The 20,760-nt window shown below is 45.3% G+C and overlaps 3 protein-coding genes across 4 annotated transcripts; 1 reads left to right on the top strand and 2 right to left on the bottom strand.

Moving 5' to 3' along the window:
• Positions 1-1,166: 1,166 nt before the first annotated feature.
• LOC109767644 (uncharacterized) lies at positions 1,167-2,931 on the top strand. Its single transcript, XM_073498632.1, has 3 exons — positions 1,167-1,327; positions 1,427-1,579; positions 2,119-2,931. The coding sequence occupies exons 1-3, from the start codon at positions 1,256-1,258 to the stop codon at positions 2,668-2,670; spliced, it is 777 nt and encodes a 258-aa protein (XP_073354733.1). The 5' UTR covers positions 1,167-1,255; the 3' UTR covers positions 2,671-2,931.
• A 1,151-nt stretch (positions 2,932-4,082) lies between these two features.
• Positions 4,083-5,062, bottom strand: LOC141022870 (uncharacterized). Its single transcript, XM_073499147.1, has 3 exons — positions 4,666-5,062; positions 4,380-4,591; positions 4,083-4,283 (listed from the first exon to the last, which is right to left on the bottom strand). Exons 1-3 carry the CDS (start codon positions 5,060-5,062, stop codon positions 4,083-4,085), a joined length of 810 nt encoding a protein of 269 aa, XP_073355248.1.
• A 5,094-nt stretch (positions 5,063-10,156) lies between these two features.
• LOC109767645 (uncharacterized) lies at positions 10,157-18,003 on the bottom strand. 2 transcript variants are annotated; one of them, XM_020326377.4, is made up of 12 exons: positions 17,348-18,003; positions 15,953-16,175; positions 15,731-15,872; positions 15,452-15,649; positions 15,074-15,208; positions 14,620-14,748; positions 13,126-13,529; positions 12,638-12,854; positions 11,884-12,074; positions 11,216-11,526; positions 10,789-11,019; positions 10,157-10,686 (listed from the first exon to the last, which is right to left on the bottom strand). In XM_020326377.4, exons 1-10 carry the CDS (start codon positions 17,883-17,885, stop codon positions 11,346-11,348), a joined length of 2,358 nt encoding a protein of 785 aa, XP_020181966.1. In that variant the 5' UTR covers positions 17,886-18,003; the 3' UTR covers positions 10,157-10,686; positions 10,789-11,019; positions 11,216-11,345. The 2 variants fall into 2 exon arrangements, with proteins under 2 accessions (XP_020181966.1, XP_020181967.1); XM_020326378.4 differs by having other exon boundaries at positions 10,157-11,019.
• Between the last annotated feature and the right edge of the window lie 2,757 nt (positions 18,004-20,760).

Here is a 20,760-nt window from a genome sequence, read left to right on the forward strand (position 1 = left end):
CCTTCTGCATCGATGCGAGGACCGTCTATGCCGCATGTCGTGTCGGTCTCTTTGCGCAGGTCCGCCGCGAGCTGGCGAGGGCCGCCGCTGGGGCTTGTCGTGCCCGTCACGTCGCCGTGCACGCCACGGTCGTGAATGTGTACGCCGTCTCTTTTTTTTTTGCAGGCATGTGTACACCGTCTTTGCCCGGGTTAGATCGCACGGCTCCCCTTTGTCGAGAAGGACATACGGTGGTTGTTCCAGTACTACAGGGAAAATGGAGGGAAGTATGGAAAAAAAACTTGTAAGAGAGAGAAATACGGAAGATTTTGTGTTATCTCTTCGGTGAAAAAGGGACGTGTGGAGGAGAAAAATTGGTGTGGCCGTTGGATGGAAAATAAGTGTATATAAGGAGCAGGCAAGCCTCGTCCGGGTATGATGGGTTGGAACCGGACAATCTAATCGGGGGAGGTACTTTGCTAACGGGGATCAGAGGGACCTGCTCTTACCATAAATGGCAGAGCGCTAGCGGGTTAGCAGACGCGTCAAAAGAATTACTCGTCTTTCCCAAGCTTCCGAGTTCCCTGCTAGTAGCCGCCGCCGCCCGCCGTGCACATCCCCATGGCCGCTTCCCCTCCTCCGACAAAAGGGCAGTCTAACTCGATCGATACGCTCAATCGCTGCCTGCTCGATTCAACCGGGGACACCGAGATCACACCGAGCGAGACTGAACTCGGCAATATGGAGATGGCTGGAGACAAAGGTTGCTCCGCCGACACCCACTTGATTCCGGAGGTCAAGGTCGTCGGCGCTGAAGACGGGAATCCCTCCTCCAGCCGACAGATGCCAAAGTCGGAGAAGGAGTATTTAACCAAAAACTACCACAATTGACGGAAATGTGATGAAAAACTACCACTCTACGATTTTGTGTGAAAAACTACCAAATTTGTCCTAAACCGTGGCAAAAAACTATCAAGTCGCGAAAGCGCTCGCTTCGCCCGTGCTAACCCCGAATCTGACCGGTTGGGCCCGCGAATCAGTTGCCACGCTGGCGAACGGACGGCCGCCGCGCGTTGACGGCCGTTAACGGCCCGTCCGCTGTCGGAACGGCGGCTGTCGGTGGGCCAATAAGTGAGAGCGAGCTCGGCCACTCGCTCAGTCTCTTCCTCCTCGCTCGCTCTCACTCATCCTCATCCTCTCCCTCTCCCTGGTGCTCTGAGCTAGGTCAGCCTATCACCGTCGCCGCCGCGGCCATTGCTGCCGGTAGAAGTTGAGGATGCCGGCCTGGAATGACGAGGAGAGCTCGGACGAGGACATCAACATGGTTTCAATGGATCCTCAGCTCTTTGTAAGTGCATAATGGTGGAACAGAGTTAGGATTAGGGTTAGTTCATCCAAATTGGAGATTCCAAGTTGCTTTTGGTTTGATTCGAAGTTTCTTTTGCAGGAAACCCCTGACAGTGTGGTGGAACCATCTTTCTGTGGTTCTTACACTGAATCTGAGCCGACGTGCATGATGCATCATCAGAGGCCGAAGAAGATGGTGGCTTTTGAAGGTGCTTTGACTGGGAGGCGATTCCTGGGTTGTCCTATGCAGCAGGTATTTAATCTTGAACGCTAACTTGTTTTGCTGGTGGAGATGTGTGATGTGTTTTGCTGCTGGAGATGTGTGGTGCAGCATGTGGTGCAGAGATGTGTGATGTGCAGAGATGTGTGTTGTAGTTTAGAACTGAAACTTGAAAGTGCCATACATATGGAAGCTATATGTGAAAGTAGATCTTTAGTTAACTGAATTCAATACATGACTGAACCTGAGAACACCTACATGCAGAGATCTTTAGTGTACCGTGAACTTAATGTATTAGTTAGGTGTTTACTGAATATAGCTGTTAACTGAAAAAGAACAGAGTTAAATGAATTTATATCTACTGCTAAATATAGCTGTTAACTGAAATTATCTCTGATGCTAAGTCAAGTGATGTGTCCTTACTGTGAAAGAATTATGTTTGCATAATTCAGATAGCATATTGATGTAAACAAAGGGCTTTAGTTAAATGAAATGACTTTATAACTTTAGTTATCTGTACTAAGTTTGTTACTAAGTGCTTTGTGCTTACTTATAAATAATTGCTTCTGTAGGATATAGGTGTGAACTGTGGGGTTGTGGAGTGGGTGGATGGTCCTTGGCCAGAGATTCTACAAAGGTGCCTAACCAGGATTTGGGACATGTACCATGAGCAGAACTTGGGAAGGGTGAATGACAAACAAGCCCATGAGAAGGAGGTGGCCAAGCTACAGAAGGAAATTGATTTCCTGTCAAACAACTACAGCCAGTTGGTGGAAGATGTATCCAAGCTATTTGACTATCAAGATGGCAAGATGTCTCATGACATGGACTATACCAGTCAGGCAATCAATGAACTAAATGAGAAGAAGAAACAACTTGAGGATCAGGCAAAGATTGAGTTAAGTATGGAAAAGCTGAAGCTTGCCAAGGAGCAAAGGTGCATTCTTCAAAGCCAAGCAGATATCATTCAGAACATGAGGAAGGCCATGAAGGAAGTGGAGGGGGACAGAGACCTACTTAAGCAAGAGAAGAAGAAGCTGGAGTATCTGATTGCTGATCTGCTCAATGTTGGGCATGCCAGCAAAGATAAGCTGGAGAGGATCAAGGCAATTATGAATGAGTGAAGTGGTTGGTGTGTGGGTTAAGTAATTAGTAGGCCTATATATATAGCTGGCCTTGGAATGTCATGCATGTTATGTGTATATTTTGGGAAAGTTTCATGTGCTTTCAGAATGGTATGAGGGAGGGAGGTACTGTTATGGTTTAAGAACTAGTGGGTTTTATCTATGATGTAATGACTATTATGTTAAGACCTACTATGCTAAGTGAGTACTCATGCTAAGTTAAGTAAGTAAGAATGTTTTATCTATGATGAGGCTGTTTTACTCTGCTTATGTCATGTGTGGATAACTGACAGTAGTGACATAGTTGGAAGTAGCAAGTAACATATATAGCAGTTAGCTTAGATAGTTTGACAAATAACTTAACATATGTAGTAAGTAGCAAGTAGCAAGTAACATATATAGATAGTCTGACATAGATAGATAGTACTGCCATTCATAGTCTGACATAGATAGCAACTAGTAGTAGATAGTGCCTGACATAAATAGCAACTAGTAGTAGATAGTGCCTGACGAAACTGAACCTAGGAACTTACTGAACTTACGAAAGTTTAGGACTGACGAAACTGAACATTAGTGCACTGAAGTAACTGAAGGCAGCACTTCACTCCTCCTTCTTCAGCATCTTCAGGCGCTGGGAGCGGCGCACCGCAGTCACGGCCGCCCTCTTCTTCTTGGTCGGCGCCGGCTCCAGCACATCTTCCTCGCCGCCATCTTGTTCTTGCTTCACGACGACGCCGTCTGGGAGATCGGCGACCTCCGGCATCGCATCCACGTGGATTGGGAGGTTCCTATCCCCCTCCACGGCGTCGAGGACGGGAGCCAGCAGCTGCACTTCAGGCTCGTCGTCGGAGAGGACGACGACCTCATCCACCTCGTCGTCAGAGTCGTCAGAGGGCTCGTCCTCATCATCGTCACTGGACTCATCGTCAGAGGACTCGCCGTCAGAGTCGTCAGAGGGCTCAAGGACCCATGGATTGCGCCTCTCCCAGTAGGTGTTGTTGATTGGGGCTGGGAGAGCGAGGACGGCGTCGGTGACGTGGTCCGCGGCGGCCGGCGGCGTGGTGGATGAGCGGTACATCCACCATCGGGCGCGCTGCCTGGGGTCGGGGGAGCGCTGCACCTCGCGCATCGCCCACAGCAGAATGGTCGGCGGCGGGATTGTGCGGCCGGCTGGGAAGGCGCGCTGCTTTTCAGCAGCTGGCATCACCTTCACGAGGCCGCGGGCGTGGTTCCTCAGCATCGCCAGACTGGGGAACCAGCACGCGATCTCCCTGTACTGCGCGTGCATCTCCTGGTTGTTGCCGGCATTTGTTGAAAACCTCACAAAGGTTGTTCACAACAAGATCAGTTTTGCAATTGTAATCCATTGCAGACCTACACCAAGTCTCCTTTGGAAATTTTTTAAGCCACTTTCAGGCATCCTCACACTCTGCTTTAAGCTCTGCCATTGCTAATTCATGGCCATGTTTGGTGAATGAGTAGCTAGCCTGATCTACTAGCTTCTTTAGTTCTGCTCCTCTGAAACCAGCTGACTGAAAATTTGCATATATGTGCCTGAGGCAGTATCTCTGAGGGGAATCAGGGAACACCTCATTTATAGCCTTAAGAAGACCCTGATTGTAAATTAATAACCATGGTCATGAACAAAAAGAAATAAAGCTACTAATAACAATATATATCTGAACTACTGGCTAAGATAGGGTGTATACCTTTTGCCTGTCAGAAATAATGGTGTAGGTTCCAAATTTGCTACCACTTCCAATGCAACATCTTAGCTGGGTTAGGAACCATGTCCAACTCTCTGAATCTTCCTTATCAACCACACCAAAGGCTATGGGGTAGATGTTGTTGTTGCCATCTATTCCTGTGGCTGCAAGAATTTGTTGTCCAGTGGTTAGCTTGATGAAGCAACCATCAAGCCCTGCATCCATACCCAAATTAGCTACCATAAATTTACAACAAGATATTTTGAACCAAATGCAGTTATAGATTTACCTATAAAGGGCCTGCAACCATTAAGAAATCCTTGCTTTGATGCATGCAAGCAGTAGAACATGTACTTAAATCTAGGAGTTGGGGCAGGGTTTTCTGGGTCCTCAAATGTTGTAACTACACACCTGCTACCAGGGTTTGTGTCAATAACTGCTTGTAGGTAGTCCCTCAGTCTATAGTACTGCTCATTCTGGTCACCTTGTACAACCTTAATAGCCTTCCTCCTTGCCCTATAGGCTACACTCTTTGATACATCAACTAAAAACTTGACTTTGTTGTTTTTAATAAGTGAATCCACAGGTGCTCTAGGATCTGCTCTAAGATAAGGCTCAACTGCTTTGGAAAGCCACTTAGTAGTAACCTTTGTGTTCTCTGCTGATGCTGGACAAGTGTGCTCCATGTTACACTTCTTAATGCAAAATGTTCTTTCATGAGCTATCCTGGAGGCACACATGTAAAATTCACATCCATGCTCTCTCTGTGAACACCAAACAATAATTCTTGCTGGAGTGTTCCTGTGGTAGTGAAAAGACCTCAGAGTCCTTATATGAAAATCTCTTAATGCTTCTCTGAACTGGTAAACACTATCAAAACACAAGCTCTTGCACAAGAGTAAATGTGAATTGGGAATTGAGGGGTCAAAATATAGCCTTTCCTTCATCTTTTTCTTACTACTCATTGTCTTTGGCTTCTTCATGAGGTATGGTAGTTCAACTTCATCTTCTTCTTCCTCATCACTTATGCCTGCATCACCAGCAAAACAAAACTCATCTGCTTCAGGAAACCAATCTTCAAAACGTTTTTTCTCTACCTCATTGTGACATCTGCTAGTTGGACCAGGATTCTTCACATGTTTCACAATAGCAGTAGTTTGCCATGCTGTATCCTCTTCAGAGGCACACTCTATTTCCATTTGTTGAAAGCTTCAGCACTCCCATCTGAATGAGCTGAATCCTCAGAACAAAATTCAGACACTTCAGTGTCTCCTTCAAAGTGGTTCAAATCTGCCTCTCTTTGAATCCTGCTCCTCTCAAGCTGAGCCTTTCTATCATCTGTCTGATTCTGAAGCTCAGATTGCTCCACAACCATTTTCACACAGCAGCTCTCTTGAGTGTTCATGTAATTCTCATTAGCCTGTGTACTAATTCCAGGTTCAATATTTCTCACAACCTTTATGTTCACTAGCTTGACATAATGAAAAAACTCCAACATTTCATGAACACTAGCTTCATTACCTAAATACTTTACTCTTTCAGATCCAATTTCCTCCTCCTTCACATAGTACATGTAATCACTGTCCCCATACCCTTCACTAGCAATGAGTGATTGTAGAGTAAGCAAAGAAATATCTGACTCAAATATACCCCTTTTCACAGGGTTTCTTCCTTCTAAATGAAACCATATCTCCCACTTCTGGTCAGCCAAACTGCACAAATAAGTACTCATGAATTGAATTGAAATTGACCGAGCTACAACTGCAATACAGTTTACTACACATGTCCAACTAACAGAAACAAACACATCTTACTAATTTGCCAGATTGAAGCAGCTAACCAAAGGCCCAGCAGATGCTACTTGCATACCTGCAACCCATTGGTGATGACTGGGAGAGCGATGCCTCCGGCTGCTGCGAGCCAGCCTGCGTCGAGAAACTGGTGCTCCCCAACCAATTATCGACTGAGCCGCTGGCCATCGGTGGAGGCGCGGGCGAGGTAGCAGCGTCCAAACTTGTGTCAACGCCGCTAGCGTCGCCGCCGCCAACGTCGCCGCCGCCAGCGCCGCCACCCTCCGGAATCAACGACGACATGGCGGCCGCCACCTAGTTCAGAGAGACCTAGTTCAGAGAGAGGGAGAGGAGGGAGAGAGTGAAGCGAGAGGGGAACGGATCAGATCTTGACCCGCACCCGACCGACAGCCGCCGTTCCGACAGCGGACGGGCCGATAACGGCCGTCAACGCGTGGCGGCCGACCGTTAGCCTGCGTGGCAACTGATTCGTGGGCCCAACCGGTCAGATTCGGGGTTAGCGCGGGCGAAGCGAGCGCTTTCGCGACTTGGTAGTTTTTTGCCACAGTTTAGGACAAATTTGGTAGTTTTTCGCACAAAATCGTAGAGTGGTAGTTTTTGTCACGTTAAATACTCTCGGAGAAGAGAAGGCCGGCGCCATGGGTTCAACGTCATGGCTTGGCCGCTTTGGCCAGCTCTACTTGGCCCTCCGTTCACTGCTCATCCGCGCCTCGCCGGTGAAGACCGAAACCGATGCCAGAGACGGGAATTCCTCCGCCGCCAGTCCCAAGATCCAGCCGTCGCACACCGCAAGTGCCTGTGGGAAGACGTCCTGGTTCTACGCCGCCCTTCTTTCACTGGTCGTGAACAAGCAGTGGCTCGAGGGCTTCTATAAGCTCAACCCCGGGCAGTGATCGTCCGCGTTCTTGTGACCATGTCCTCCTTGCTGATCCTGGCCTTGGCCGTCCCCACCCTGTTACTGGTGCACTTCCACGGGCAGGAGATGGCCCAGGTGTGGGTCATGTCGCTCACCCTCTGCTCATACGCCTTCCTCGCCTCGCTCTTCATTTAGAGGGACTGGTGGTTCTACACGGACCTCGTACGCCTCTCCTACGGCCCCCTGCTGGCCTTCTACGCCGCCGCCGCCGTCGGCCCTCGCACCGCCATCTTCATCCTGCACTGGAGCACGGCGTGGGCCGCCGGGTACCTGGGCCGCTCCATCGCCTTGTACCGCCTGCACGAGGGGACCGAGCGGGGCATCGACAAGCTGCCTCGGCCGTCGTGCCCTAGCAAGGACGCCGCCAAAGAACTCGCCCACTTGGTCTATGTCAAAGCATTCATCATCTCGGTGGGCTGGACTATGTACATGGCGGTGATGATCTACGGAGTGAACATATGACTCAGGAGCTGTATGTTGCCTTTAACCTCTCCATCCTTGGCTGGCCCTATGCCGCCCTCTGGCTATGCCATGCCTCTAGTAATCTCACGCGCGGAGTTCTCCTTAAGGGGCCGATGGATGCACTTCCCTATCTGGTCCCATGTGTGGCGCTCGCTCCTATCATCATGTTTCTGTCTGTTATTCTCGCCGTGTTGTTCAATTGGCTGTTGCTCATGGTCTTGGTTGGCTTCCTTGGGTACCATCTCGCGGTTTACACACGCTACTTGCACACTGCCGCACCATGGTATGTACTGTCATCTAGCTTAAGTTGTCATTCGTTTAATTGTTCCATATGTTCTACAACTTGGATGCAGTTTTTGTGTCTATGAATTTATATATCTACGTTTTCATACTAGGTTGACATTTTGTGTAAGCGATTTAATGCCTAATTTGATGGGAAACCTTAGTATTGTCTTTAGTAATCAATGTCTAGAGTGAACGATCAGTAAAAAATACCACTATGGGCCCTTTTTTCCTTGGGTAAAATGCATGCGGAAAATTAATTTTATTCACGGAGATACCATGAGTAATTAGGCTTTGTTTCATGTTCGATGACACGAGTTTTGATCAAAGGGCGTGCTACATGAGCAATTACCCAACTCTATAATTATATGCATCAAGTGTCTCATGCAACTTGCATGCATTTATCTAAAATATTAGTAACACCTAGCCAACTATAAGACATCACAGTTGAGCCCAAATGTGGGTAATAACATCGCAAATGTAGACTATATATTGATTTAGTGAGTAGAGAGACAATAGCATAAGTTGTGACGTTGTAGTTAGGTTTTGTCATTTCATCAAAAGAAATTAGTATGAACTCAAAGCCGACTACAATTCTTAGTAACAAAATCCACTTCTCCTTCTTGATCCTAACACTAGTATTAGTACCGTTCCAACTTATAATTAGTTTTTTTTGTATATATAGGTATTCACCATAATATTCTATCGTCTAGCTAGGTGATATCTGTTTTTATGAAATGTGCCATTGACCAAACCTGTTTTTGCCACAGACCAACAGTATGGAGAGCCTGGAGATTATTTTGGTGTATGTTCATCAAAAGATGACCCCTCAAACTCTATGCAAGACAATGTGTACCATCAACTTTTTATGTGTTTGCACTGAGATATTATATACTTCTTCTGTTGGGGTGTTGGATATTATGTACTTCCACTGTTGGGTGTTCTAGCATAACTGCCCAGCTCACGGCAGGACAATACACTTCTAATTTATACTCCATCCTTTCCTTTTATTGTGCTCATTTGTGTGTGCACGTGAGGTACTGATTTGATGATAATTTAGGACTAAAATGCTCCTCATTAATTATATATCAAATTTGGAAGTTAGAATTCACATATACTGTGTTAAAAAAATAGTTAACAATTAGTAATTTACCTAAAATTTGGGTTTGATCTTTGAGCATAATAACCCCAACTAACTCGATAATACCGAAAGGAAATCTTCTAAAGTATTAGGACTTGGTGAAATTTATAAAAAGATTTGCTAGGAGTGGATTCTGGATAGAGTTTTGGTAAGTGTATGATTAACAATAGGCGGCTGCTAGGCGTCACTCAACTGATCTTAGGAAAAGATTAGCAAAAGATCAGCCACATGACCAACCATTGTGTACTCCTTGATGACAGGATCTCGCTAGGACCATGTCATCGCTTCCATCCCCGCACCGCGCACGTAGTTTCAGCGAGAGCTGCAACAATGGTGTGCTCCGGTGGCCCTGTGATGCTCCAATGCAGCACTAGTGATGCTCTGAGGGCCTCGGCAATGCTCCAATTTAGCACCATTGCAACAGCACGCGGAGCTCACGCATCACGGCGGAGCCGTCGCATTGGATGCTTCATCGCAATGCTGACGATTCTTACATCGGAAGCGTCATCCCACTGCAAAGCTTGACGGTTCTTCCATTGGAAGCTTCATCCCAATGCCGACGATGCTGCATCAGGTATTGCAATGGGGGGTGCGCAACGCTGGCTAGTGTCAAACCATTTCTCGATTCACAGCAATGGGGAGATGGCGGTCGCCGTTGGAAGCTCGCCCCCATAGCCGGCGTGGGGAACATGAAGAGAAAAATCAAATGCGTGGAGAGGAGAAAGGCCCATAGAGAAGATGCGATTGGGAAGGGGTGTGGTGAGCAGGCCCCACAGGGGGCACATGTCGAGCAGAGGGGGCGGTTGATGGGAGGAAGAGATCAACCGGTGAAATATGGTGAAACGTTAAGATGAATAGTCGCCTCAACCATAAAAGAAATAATAATCTGGCAACCTCAAGCTCTCAACCCAGATTAAACACTGCCACTTCCACAAATTACACATGTTAAGAAAGGATAGGACATCCAGTTGGTTCTATACAGCCATTTCAATTTTATCAAATTTGAAATAAAAGGGGGAACCACAACATCTCCCGTTGCCACTGGTAACTCTCCCAAGGTAATATTGACAATGACGCTACACGACGACTGCACGCCGTGCTGGGCATTGACCTTATCAGAAGGTAATATACCAATTGCCAGAAATAGATATCAGAGACATCGTTCACATCACAACTCCTGAATTCTCAGCTTTTTTTTCCTGTTCTGAATGGTACTGTACGAACATATGGACAATTGTCATCGAGCCTGCAAGGTGTCAACCGCGTCTAATACGAATTGCACCGGATAGAAATTTAGTTTATACAGAGCAACAACAACACCAGTGCAAAAAGCTACAAAAATTAAAACCAGATGTAATCTCTCTCCAACTGAATCCACCATGATCAGTGCTTCATGCCTATTGACATCTTTCCAGCTTCTCATTGGTAGAAATTCCCACATCGAAAAAACTTTTGGTATACATGGTCATCCAACTGTTCCACCCTCCCTGATTATCACACCAAGTTCACTTTGTTCATTCCTTACTTTGCTACAGGCGTTCATAAGCTGTGAGAATTTGAATTTCAGTGGAAGGATGAAAGAATGATTTGGCGCTTCCGCTGCTAAGACATGTATGTTCTGGTCTCACTGTCGTAGTGCACGTCTACTATACAGCAGCAGTACATCTCCGAGGCCATGAAGAATCGAGTTTGCACTACCTAGCATCAGGTTTAGTATAGTATCAGCTTTCCATGTACAATATGAGTATCTTGGTCTAATTTAACTTGATGTGCCAATTAGTAGATGACAGCGTGTTCCACCTCTAATTCATGGCATATGATGTCAATTCCATGATTGAGAAGGAGGGGAGATAACAATACTTGTTTCGTTGATACGGTTCAACTGAGATGATCCAATTTTAACACCATACAATTGGTAGAACCGTGGGAGACCAGGTCAGTGGTGGCAAGAGATCAGGCCATTTAAGATAGCTTGAGTGGGCAGCTATCTCATATAATGTAGGAATATGTGCATATGATTTCCAAGGACATCTGCAACAAAACGATGAGAGAATCAATCCATCATGTGTGTTACAATCAATGTGCTTGGAATCTGCAAGAGAAGTTATTTCTATCACTCCGTTCCAAAATAGATGACTCAACTTTGTACAAAGTTAGTACAATGTTGGGTCATCTATTTTGGAACGGAGGGAGTACTTGGTAAGAAAGTAGAATAGGAGTACGTTACCTCGTATAAGCTCCAATTGATGGACTAATCCTCAGATCTCATCAAACATGGAGGACTGGCGACATAGCACATGGGCCACATCATTGAGTTTGAGAAACAATTTCGGAAGCCGAAAGGCAAAGGATGTTGTTCAGGTATTGTTCACCATTTTAATTAAGAAAGCAGTCTCCGTTGCTAATTCCTTGGTTTCCAAATACTTGCTTTCTTCCACAACATCTGTTGTCAAGTTGAGAATTACAGGTCGCTCCGGATCATATTGAGTAAGTTCACGGACTTTTGCAACCCATTTAGCTGCTTCCCATACACCAAACCTATCATTGTCAAATGCAATAATTGGTTTAGTCAAACACAGTAACTGGAGGATCAGAGCAGAATAGCCCATATGCAGACAGTAAAATACTCCAAATGCAGATATAACTCAACCTCTCTAATTTAGATTAGTACAGATGCAGGTAACTTTCAATTTAATCTTTGAGTGTAGTATACTACAGATGCAGATAACTTGAGCAAAATGGAATTAAGTGCAGTGCATCCAAAGGTTTTGACCTAGGAGTGGAGTGCAGACTATAATGCTGGAAGGTACGAACTAATGAGGACTAGCAAGTTTGGCCAAGTATACTGCAGATCCTAATGGTCCAGGCATAACTCTATACCCAGGTAATGCATACCTTGTATTAAATGATGATGTCACAAACACAGCAGGGTAAGGAACATCCTTCTGGATATTATCATAGGGAGAATACTTCTTGATTGAAAGGAATTCTTCATGGTCCACAGGAAACCCAAACTCCTCATAATCAATGGCTGTAAGAGGTAGAATAGGATGGAGCAGAGTGTTGCAAACATCCAAGAAAGGGACCTGAGAAAGATAAAATGTAAGTTGTGGTAATGAACCATCAATAATAGGAACAACAATAGATGCAGTAATAGCACATCTTGGAGATCACCAAGAATGGATGACTAATATGGCCATTCCAAGCTCAGCAAACAATTCAAGAACATCAATTTGCCTGCAGGCACTCCATTACTAAAAATGGTCATTAGTTGCCTTTACCTATCATATTTAGCGACAAAGAAAACAGCACTGAAAGGGCTTAAAAAAAATCGCTAGGTTATTCTGCACGTAAGTTTGAAATGTGTGGGCTGCTTGGTTTGTGATTGGCAGATATTTAGGCTGCATTTGGCATTGCGGTGGATTATCATTATCGCATTTGCCCCACCGCTTTTGCATATTTTAGCGTTTGTTTGACCAGCTTTTGCCTACTTTTGTGGTTATTTCAACAGCAGATTATAAAATAAGCACAGCCCAGAACAGTTCAGCAAACCAAACTGAGTCTAGCTTCATTTGAAACTTTAGCATGGACATCTAATATTGGGGAACATGGAGTGACATACTGATTGCTACAAATAAATCATGCATACCTTTAAAACAGCGGCACGGAACAAATCTGGACGAGTATTGATTGCCGAAGCCACCAGAAGTCCTCCAGCACTGTATCCCCATCCAGCAAGCTTATTTTCTTGTATGATACCTTTTTCAAGAAGAAATTCACCACAAGAGACAAAATCATATATAGAATTCATCTTTTTGGTACGTGCACCATCCCAGTGCCACTCCTTGCCATAACCTCCACCACCCCTGAAACCATATATTTTTAAGTCAATACGAGTGTGGCCTGTAAAAACTCTAAAGGCAAAAGCAGGCATGTTTTTGAAGATGGCATAAGCTCCCATGAACCAAAATCAGTCAAACTCATTTGATATCCATTTCTCACTGAAAATATTATCAATGGGACAACGGAAGTCAATATGGACCTGGAAAATTGTCTCTATGGTATCTTTTCAGAAAGAATTCATTTGTTGTTTCAGGAGGTAAAGACGCCTTTTTCCAGAAAGTAGGCAATACGTACCTAACATCAGCATATGCAATCACCCAACCACGATCGAGTAGGCTCTTTAACTCACTACGCCAACGCTTATCCAGAATCTCACCATAGGCACCATGCCCATGAAGCAATCCTGGATTCCCTTCTTGCTTGTGCTTTCGTGAATATACCAAGGTGAGTGGAACCAAAACTCCGTCCTTCGATGGAACATCATAGTACTCACATGCATAGTATTCAGAGAGCTCATTCCAGTCACAATCTCCCAAATCTTCACTTGACAAATCAGCTCCATCTGAAGACAGCTTGCCCGCACTAGAAGCAAAAGCATTCCCATACAGTACCTTTGTTCTCTCATGAAGCATGTTTTGCTGTTGCACTATTTGCCACTTTCCATTTAGTAAGTTGTAATCAACAACTGCATCTGGCATCTAAGTTGAAAGATTAGGTTACTGCTAAGAAATAAAATACACTGACAAATACGAATTTTAATTGATCCATTTTAGTTCCCTAGATTACATGATGGCAAAATAAGAAGATCCACAAAGATAGTTGACAGCGATGTAATGCTAAGGTGCCACAACTCACAAGCAATACCTTCCCAGATGTGGAGTGGTATTGTGGTAACAGTTTAATAGTTGGTTGCACGAAACTTAAGGACAATAGAGCAAAAGGTTTTTAACTAGTATAGTAGATATATAGCAGGTTGCTTGTTAATTACCATGAAATATATTACGAAAAAAGGTTCAGCTACTGAATAATGTTGAACTTTTTATTCCATTTGGTTTAATTATATGGATAACAGCAACATCGTGTATGAATGCACCTTTCCATATAGGCGGCAAGGCAACAATTACATAAGCCAATTAAATCAAGATATTATAACAAAATTTGAAATGTACTAATGAACAACTGTGCAAGCAGATTATCACAAGAGATACTAAGTTGCTAGCACTTAACCACCCTGTAAAGGATATAAGGCATAGCACTGAATTCACAAAAGAAAAAGAAAATATAACGTTGAAAACATGGTAGGAGATGATTTAAATTGCAAAGTAGATAAAATACTGTGTACTGTTGGGAAGGTGGTAGAGTGAAAGGTGGCTTCCAAGGATATGTTTTCTTCTACAGTATGTTTGTAACATCATTCATCTGTTGTGCACTTGTGCTACTTTATAAAGGAAGACCTTCAGTGACACTCAGAACCAAAGGATATCTAGGGCTAATACATCTTAAGTTTTTCATGTAAATGATTTCTCTATGAGAAATAGCCAACTCGGACAATTTGGATAGTATTTACATAAACTAATTAAGGCCAGTTATCTCAACCAAATAATGGATGTCCAAAATCCACATTTCCATACATAAGAAAGATGGTGTTACTGCATAAAAATAGAAAAACAGTACAGGTAACTAATTCGGCCCTGCTTGCAAAGCAAAACGAAAAACAACTGTCCCAGTGTCAATGGTGTAGAAGGATGAAACAATGAGCTAAGACAAACAGCAGAAATATATGCATACCACAGGTGATGATATTGTGAAACGCATTGTTGAAGAATAGTAGTCATAATTTGGGCCAGATAAAATCTGACACACATGATCGGGAAGAGGCAAGTCAAGTGGGTGAAAATCTGATAGATGAGCAGGTACCTGAGAAATGAATTGAATACGAATATGTAGGTTATAGTTCTATAATATACAATTACGATTGCAGCATATGAATAGCCAATAACAGGAAAATATGCTAAAAATGATGAGAATCATAGCTCAGTTTCAGATATCCAATTAGGCAATATGACCGCAGACTGAGTAAATTTAGTGAACAACAAAGATTTGCAATGTTGCCACTCCCGAACACAGTAACAGATTGTGGGGGAGGCCATCACTAGGAAAATAAATACAGTATAATTATTCATTTGATCATTTCTCAACTTAGGCTTGTATATAACATCATATGAAAAGAAAATGGACTTACTTGGATATTTTCAGGTAGAGGCAGATTGACTGAACAAAGTCTGAGTTTTCTGCCTTGTCTCAGAATAAGCACCATATGAGTATTGCAAAAGTCAACATCTTCAAGAATAATACCTGGTTCCTCAAGGAAAACATTCTGAATTCAAACATCAAAAGAGTGTCAAATAGACCGCACAAAGTCACTTATCTGAATTAACTCAGAGCAGAACATTTTTCATGACAGCTGGGCTTATGGTGCATTTGCCTAAAATATATTAGAAAGTGCAACTGCTATTTTCGAAGGATTCATTGCATATTTTGTGAAGATAATGCGTGCATATCTAGAGAACAGGTGCACTCGGACAACTTTGACATGACATAGTAGATGCATAGCACAAACCTTCCAACTCTTTGGCCCAGGAGATTCCACATCACACTGCATTAGGTAATGTGAATTAACACAGACACCTTCTCTTGCAGCATCTGTGAATAAATACAGGTGTCCATGATGATGCTCCACAATGCAATGAACTTGGGATTCACCTTCCCATACCAGTGTCATTCTGGACAAGGGGTCAGAAGCCCTTATTAAATATACCTGCAAAAGGATAATTTTGCATAAGTAACAAACAGCGGACCAACTATGAATAATACAGATAGTGTGCACGAGAAGTGGAACCTTTGAGTGCGTGTCTGAAAAGACATTTAACGTTATAAACCGAAAATCCTTGGTATGTCTGATATTCAAATAAATATTCTCATCAGGTTCTTCCAACATAAGAATATCATCCTTGTTCGATCCAATAATGCTGCAAAACAGCCTAACCAAAGAAAAACTTCAGTCACAGTGCAATACAGCACAGCATAGATGAACCGGCGCAACAAAAAGAAATCCACCAACCTATATGGTCTTCTGTCCTCATTTGTAACAATATAAACCAGTGCTTTCCCATCCATAGCCCACGAAATATTTGAGACCCGATCAGCACGAGGTTTATCGCATAGTGTGCCCGTCACCAGATCCCTGATCATTAAAGTGAAAGAATCCTTATCTTTGTCATACATGGTGTACGCAATGAAGCGGTGATCTGGAGAAACTTCAGATAGCTCCTCATATGAGTATCCTGCATAATATTGATAGGCTTTAGCTTTTGTAATCTGAATAATCAAAACTACAAAAGGACTAACTACCTTTGAGCGCCCACTTCGGGACCAAAATGATTTAGCAAGTGTATTCCTCCAAAGATGTACTCCCTCCGTAAAGAAATATAAGATCGTACAGAGGGAGTATTCTCTAGTGCGGAGTCGGCAAAGTGCATAAAGTATAAAAAATGGCAGGGTGGGGATGCACCAAAGTATCTTTACTAGCCTTCGATTTGACATTTGGTAAGTAACTAAGTGTAGAATATTTGTAAATTTAGATCACAAGCGGATACAAGAACAATACAGCAAGATCATAGAATTAAAACAGCAAAAATGAAATAAAAATCAAGTACTATCATGATTGTGGAGAATATTTAGGACCGCAATATCTGGCGAACGTTCGTTGGGAGGGGTTGGCATTTGCGAACATTTTAGATCGCAAGTTTAGTTGTATGCGATTGCCAGTTTCTTCACAAACGCATGGCAATTTATGGAAAGAAGAGAAATTTTGCGGCAAAAAAGGGCAGAATTTGCCATCTCCTACCAGCTAAAGTTGCCACAAAAAAAAGTTTGCTTGCCATCCCCCTCCCAGCTGACGTTCACCAGTTTTCATTACCAATAATTTATGGCACATCAATGATCAACTGCAGTAGCATTATGTAATTACAACCTAGCAAACTTATTTGGCACTAACTAACAAATGAACAAACTTCTGGTAATTCTAAGGTAACACGCGGCAGATGCCTAGATGGTAAAAAGGTACTCCCTCCGTCCCATAATACTAGTGTCAAAAACGCTATTATATTATGGGACGGAGGGAGTACTAGGTAACAGGGGTAGGAGCAAGTCAAGAAAGTTTTTTGTCCTGTTAACAAATGTATATACCAATGATAAAATCAAATATAAACAACAGCTACAGCAATTAAAACAACAAACCCCACATTTGCATCACCAGGATATCAAACCTCTCAATCTATCGAGTCCATAAAACAGAATGTACACAATAATAGCAATGGATTATTAAGAAATAAATAGCATTGAGCCATTGACACGGCACTTTGAAAGGTAAAAATAACAATAACTGTGTAACAGAAGCCCTCATGCTCGAGACGACTGGAATAGTAGCAAATGCCAAAATTAATCTCGGTGTTACCTCCGAATCGCTCGGCCTCCTTGTTGTAATCCACCAATTTCTGTTCGATGCGCTTCCCAGCGGTGAAGTCGAACCCCGCGGAGGGGTCGCTGTAGGAGACGAACTCCCCATGGAGAGCGGCGGAGCGGCGACAGAGCACGGGGTACTGCTTGCCCTCGTCCGCGCGGCGGTAGTAGAGCCAGGGGCCCCAGCGGGCGGGCGGCGTGCAGGCGTCGGAGGCGAGGCGGGAGGCCATCTCGAGCTGGAGCTTGCGGGCGAGGCGGTCGGCGCCTGCGGCGGCGAGGCAGGCCTCGGCGTACTTCTCCTCGGCCTCCATGTGGACGTCCATGTGGCGCATGGCGGCGGCGTCGGAGAGCGAGCCCATCCAGGCGTAGCTGTCGTGCCACGTCTCCCCGTGGATGGTGACGGGCTCGGGCTTCTGCGGCGGGCGCGGCGGGTTGGGCGGCGGGGGCGGGGGCGGCGAGGCCCCGGGCCTGGCGCGGCGGTGGACGTGGCGGCGGAGGAGGAGGCGGGGGAGCAGGTCGAGATGACGGCGCATGGTCGCCGTCGCCGTCGCCGGTGGTGGCGGGGGCTGGCGAGGTTTTAGGTGGGGTTTTGCCGTTTCGGCTCGCCGGATTTGGGGGAGGCGAATGATTTGGGGAATGGGGACGATTGAAATGGGCTTCTGCTGTTGAGAGAAATCACATATTTGACCTCGGGGTGAAATCAAATCACGAACTGACCTGTTTTCGAAAAAATTCATGCTAGTGACCCTTTCGTGTGGCGCCCGACAGCAAGGCGCCGCACCCAACGTTGCAGCGCCCTTCTCTTAGGCGTCGCACATCCTGCCAGCGTGGCAGCCCGGGTCCAGGCGCAGCCCCACACATAGCAGTGCAGCACCTAAGCCTTGGGCGCCACGCTGTGTTAAGTGCAGCGCCTATCGCTTGGGCGCTGCACTTTGACTTAAGCCGCATCGGGCCAGCCCCTCCCAGGCAGTTCTTCCCCCTCTCCAGGAAGTTGCTCTCTGTATAGAGAGCGGCGGCGGCGCCCCCTTCGGATCCCCCCACACACACACACCCCTCTCAGATCTGAAGATTTTAGGCCTGGATTCGATCTCCAATCCCTCCTACTAGGTAAACTCCTCCGTTCCCTTTTTTCCTCCGTAAATTCGTTGCAATTTTAAGGATTTGCTCAAGATTAGGTGGAACCTTTGATTTGCTTGGTTTGGATCTTTTTGTCCAAGTTTGGGTGTTGTGATGGAGGATGTGTAGTCATATCCGGTATTATATGATTCTTGTTAGTGAAACCTAGATTGTTTATTATTTTTTAGATATATATGAGATGCCTAGTTTTGTAGATAATTATGAGATGTTGAGTTTTGTAGCTATATCTGAGATGTTGAGTTTTTTTAGGTATATATTAGATGTTGAGTTTATTTGAAATATGAGATGTTGATTTACTTGAACACATATGACATACGAGATATATATGAGAATTTACAATTATTTATTCATTGAGTGAGAAGGAGATGTTGAGATTCTTGTAGATGAATACATATGAGATGTTTAGATGAACACATATGAAATGTTGAGTGTATACCGATATTTGAGATGAACTCATATATGTTTATTGTTTGAACTTTGTAAGGATGGTTTGGCTTCTCGACAATGCCATTGACACACAACACCGGGCCTACATGATGCGCGAGAAGGGGCTGGTAATAATGAGTGATCTAAATATTTAGCGAATTTGCCTTTAGTTGAAATTGACATGCCCTAAGATTTGTCATTACTTGTTTTTTGCAGAAGCTTGAACCTCTGAAGATTCGGTATCATGGGGTCTCTGGTCCTGCCATGCCTTACAATGAGCGGTACACACTGATACGTCCATTTTGCATCATGCTTTTATATCGATATTTATTGCTTTATGGGCTGCTATTACACGTTATGTCACAATACTTATGCCTATTCTTTCTTGTTTTACAAGGTTTACATGAAGAGGGAGAATACCGGCAGCTGGAATTCTGGGCTGGAAAAGGAGCAAATATTAGAGACCTATTCTACACAGCTCCAAAAGTCCTGAAACTTCACGGAAGTCATTTTTGTATTAATAAAAAATACTGGACGAAGAAAATACCAGAGGGGGGCCACACCCTAGCCACGAGGGTGGGAGGCGCGCCCTACCCCCTGGGCGCGCCCCCTACCTCGTAGGCCCCCTGGTGGCCCTCCGGTGCCCATCTTCTGCTATATGAAGTCTTTCGTCCGAGAAAAAAATCATAAGCAAGCTTTCGGGAAGAAACTCCGCCGCCACGAGGCGGAACCAATCTAGGGCTCCGGCAGAGCTGTTCTTGTTGGGGATCGTAGCAGAAATTTAAAATTTTCTACGCATCACCAAGATCAATCTATGGAGTAATCTAGCACCGAGGGGAAGGGGAGTGCATCTACATACCATTGTAGATCGCTAAGCGGAAGCGTTGCAAGAACGCGGATGAAGGAGTCGTACTCGTAGCGATTCAGATCGCGGTTGATTCCGATCTAAGCGCCGAACCACGGCGCCTCCGCGTTCAACACACGTGCAGCCCGGTGACGTCTCCCACGCCTTGATCCAGCAAGGGGAGAAGGAGAAGTTGGGGAAGACTCCGTCCAGCAGCAGCACGACGGCGTGGTGGTGGTGGAGGAGCACGGAACTCCAGCAGGGCTTCGCCAAGCTACGAGAGACGAGGAGGGAGAGAGGTATGGCTGCGCCTGGGAGAGAATAACTCGTGTATTGGGCAGCCCCTAGACCTCAACTATATATAGGGGGAGGGAAGGGGGCTGCGCCCCCTCTAGGGTTCCCACCCCAAGGGGTGCGGCAGCCCCAGATCCCATCTAGGGTGGCGGCCAAAGGGGGGAGAGGGGGAGGCGCACCTGGGGTGGGCTTTAGGGCCCATCTGCCCTAGGGTTTGCCCCCATCTTCTCTTGAGGCGCCTTGGGCCTTGGTGGGGGCGCCCCGGCCCACCTAGGGGCTGGTCCCTTCCCACTATTGGCCCACGCAAGCCTCTGGGCTGGTGGCCCCTCCCGGTGGACCCCCGGGCCTTCCGGTGGTCCCGGTACATTACCGGTGATGCCCGGAACACTTCCGGTGGCCAAATCCTCACTTCCTATATATCAATCTTTACCTCCGGACCATTCCGGAACTCCTCGTGACGTCCGGGATCTCATCCGGGACTCTGAACAACATTCAGTAACCGCGTACATACTTTCCCTCTAACCCTAGCGTCATCGAACCTTAAGTGTGTAGACCCTACGGGCTCGGGAACCATGCAGTCATGACCGAGACATATCTCCGGCCAATAACCAACAGCGGGATCTGGATACCCATGTTGGCTCCCACATGTTCCACGATGATCTCATCGGATGAACCACGATGTCAAGGATTCAATCAATCCCGTATAC

This window comes from Aegilops tauschii, chromosome 5 (assembly GCF_002575655.3).
Source record: "Aegilops tauschii subsp. strangulata cultivar AL8/78 chromosome 5, Aet v6.0, whole genome shotgun sequence".
NCBI lineage: Eukaryota > Viridiplantae > Streptophyta > Magnoliopsida > Poales > Poaceae > Aegilops > Aegilops tauschii.

Coding starts and splice junctions, on each gene's coding strand:
- LOC109767644 (XM_073498632.1), top strand. CDS start 1,256: ATGCCGGCCTGGAATGACGAGGAGAGCTCGGACGAGGACATCAACATG. Junction 1,328..1,426: donor CAATGGATCCTCAGCTCTTT/GTAAGTGCATAA, acceptor TTTCTTTTGCAG/GAAACCCCTGACAGTGTGGT. Junction 1,580..2,118: donor TGGGTTGTCCTATGCAGCAG/GTATTTAATCTT, acceptor TTGCTTCTGTAG/GATATAGGTGTGAACTGTGG.
- LOC109767645 (XM_020326377.4), bottom strand. CDS start 17,885: ATGCGCCGTCATCTCGACCTGCTCCCCCGCCTCCTCCTCCGCCGCCAC. Junction 15,209..15,451: donor CTGGGCCAAAGAGTTGGAAG/GTTTGTGCTATG, acceptor GTTTGAATTCAG/AATGTTTTCCTTGAGGAACC. Junction 12,855..13,125: donor ATTGCATATGCTGATGTTAG/GTACGTATTGCC, acceptor ATATGGTTTCAG/GGGTGGTGGAGGTTATGGCA.
- LOC141022870 (XM_073499147.1), bottom strand. CDS start 5,062: ATGGAGCACACTTGTCCAGCATCAGCAGAGAACACAAAGGTTACTACT. Junction 4,592..4,665: donor TGGTTGCAGGCCCTTTATAG/GTAAATCTATAA, acceptor GTATGGATGCAG/GGCTTGATGGTTGCTTCATC. Junction 4,284..4,379: donor TTATTTCTGACAGGCAAAAG/GTATACACCCTA, acceptor ATTTACAATCAG/GGTCTTCTTAAGGCTATAAA.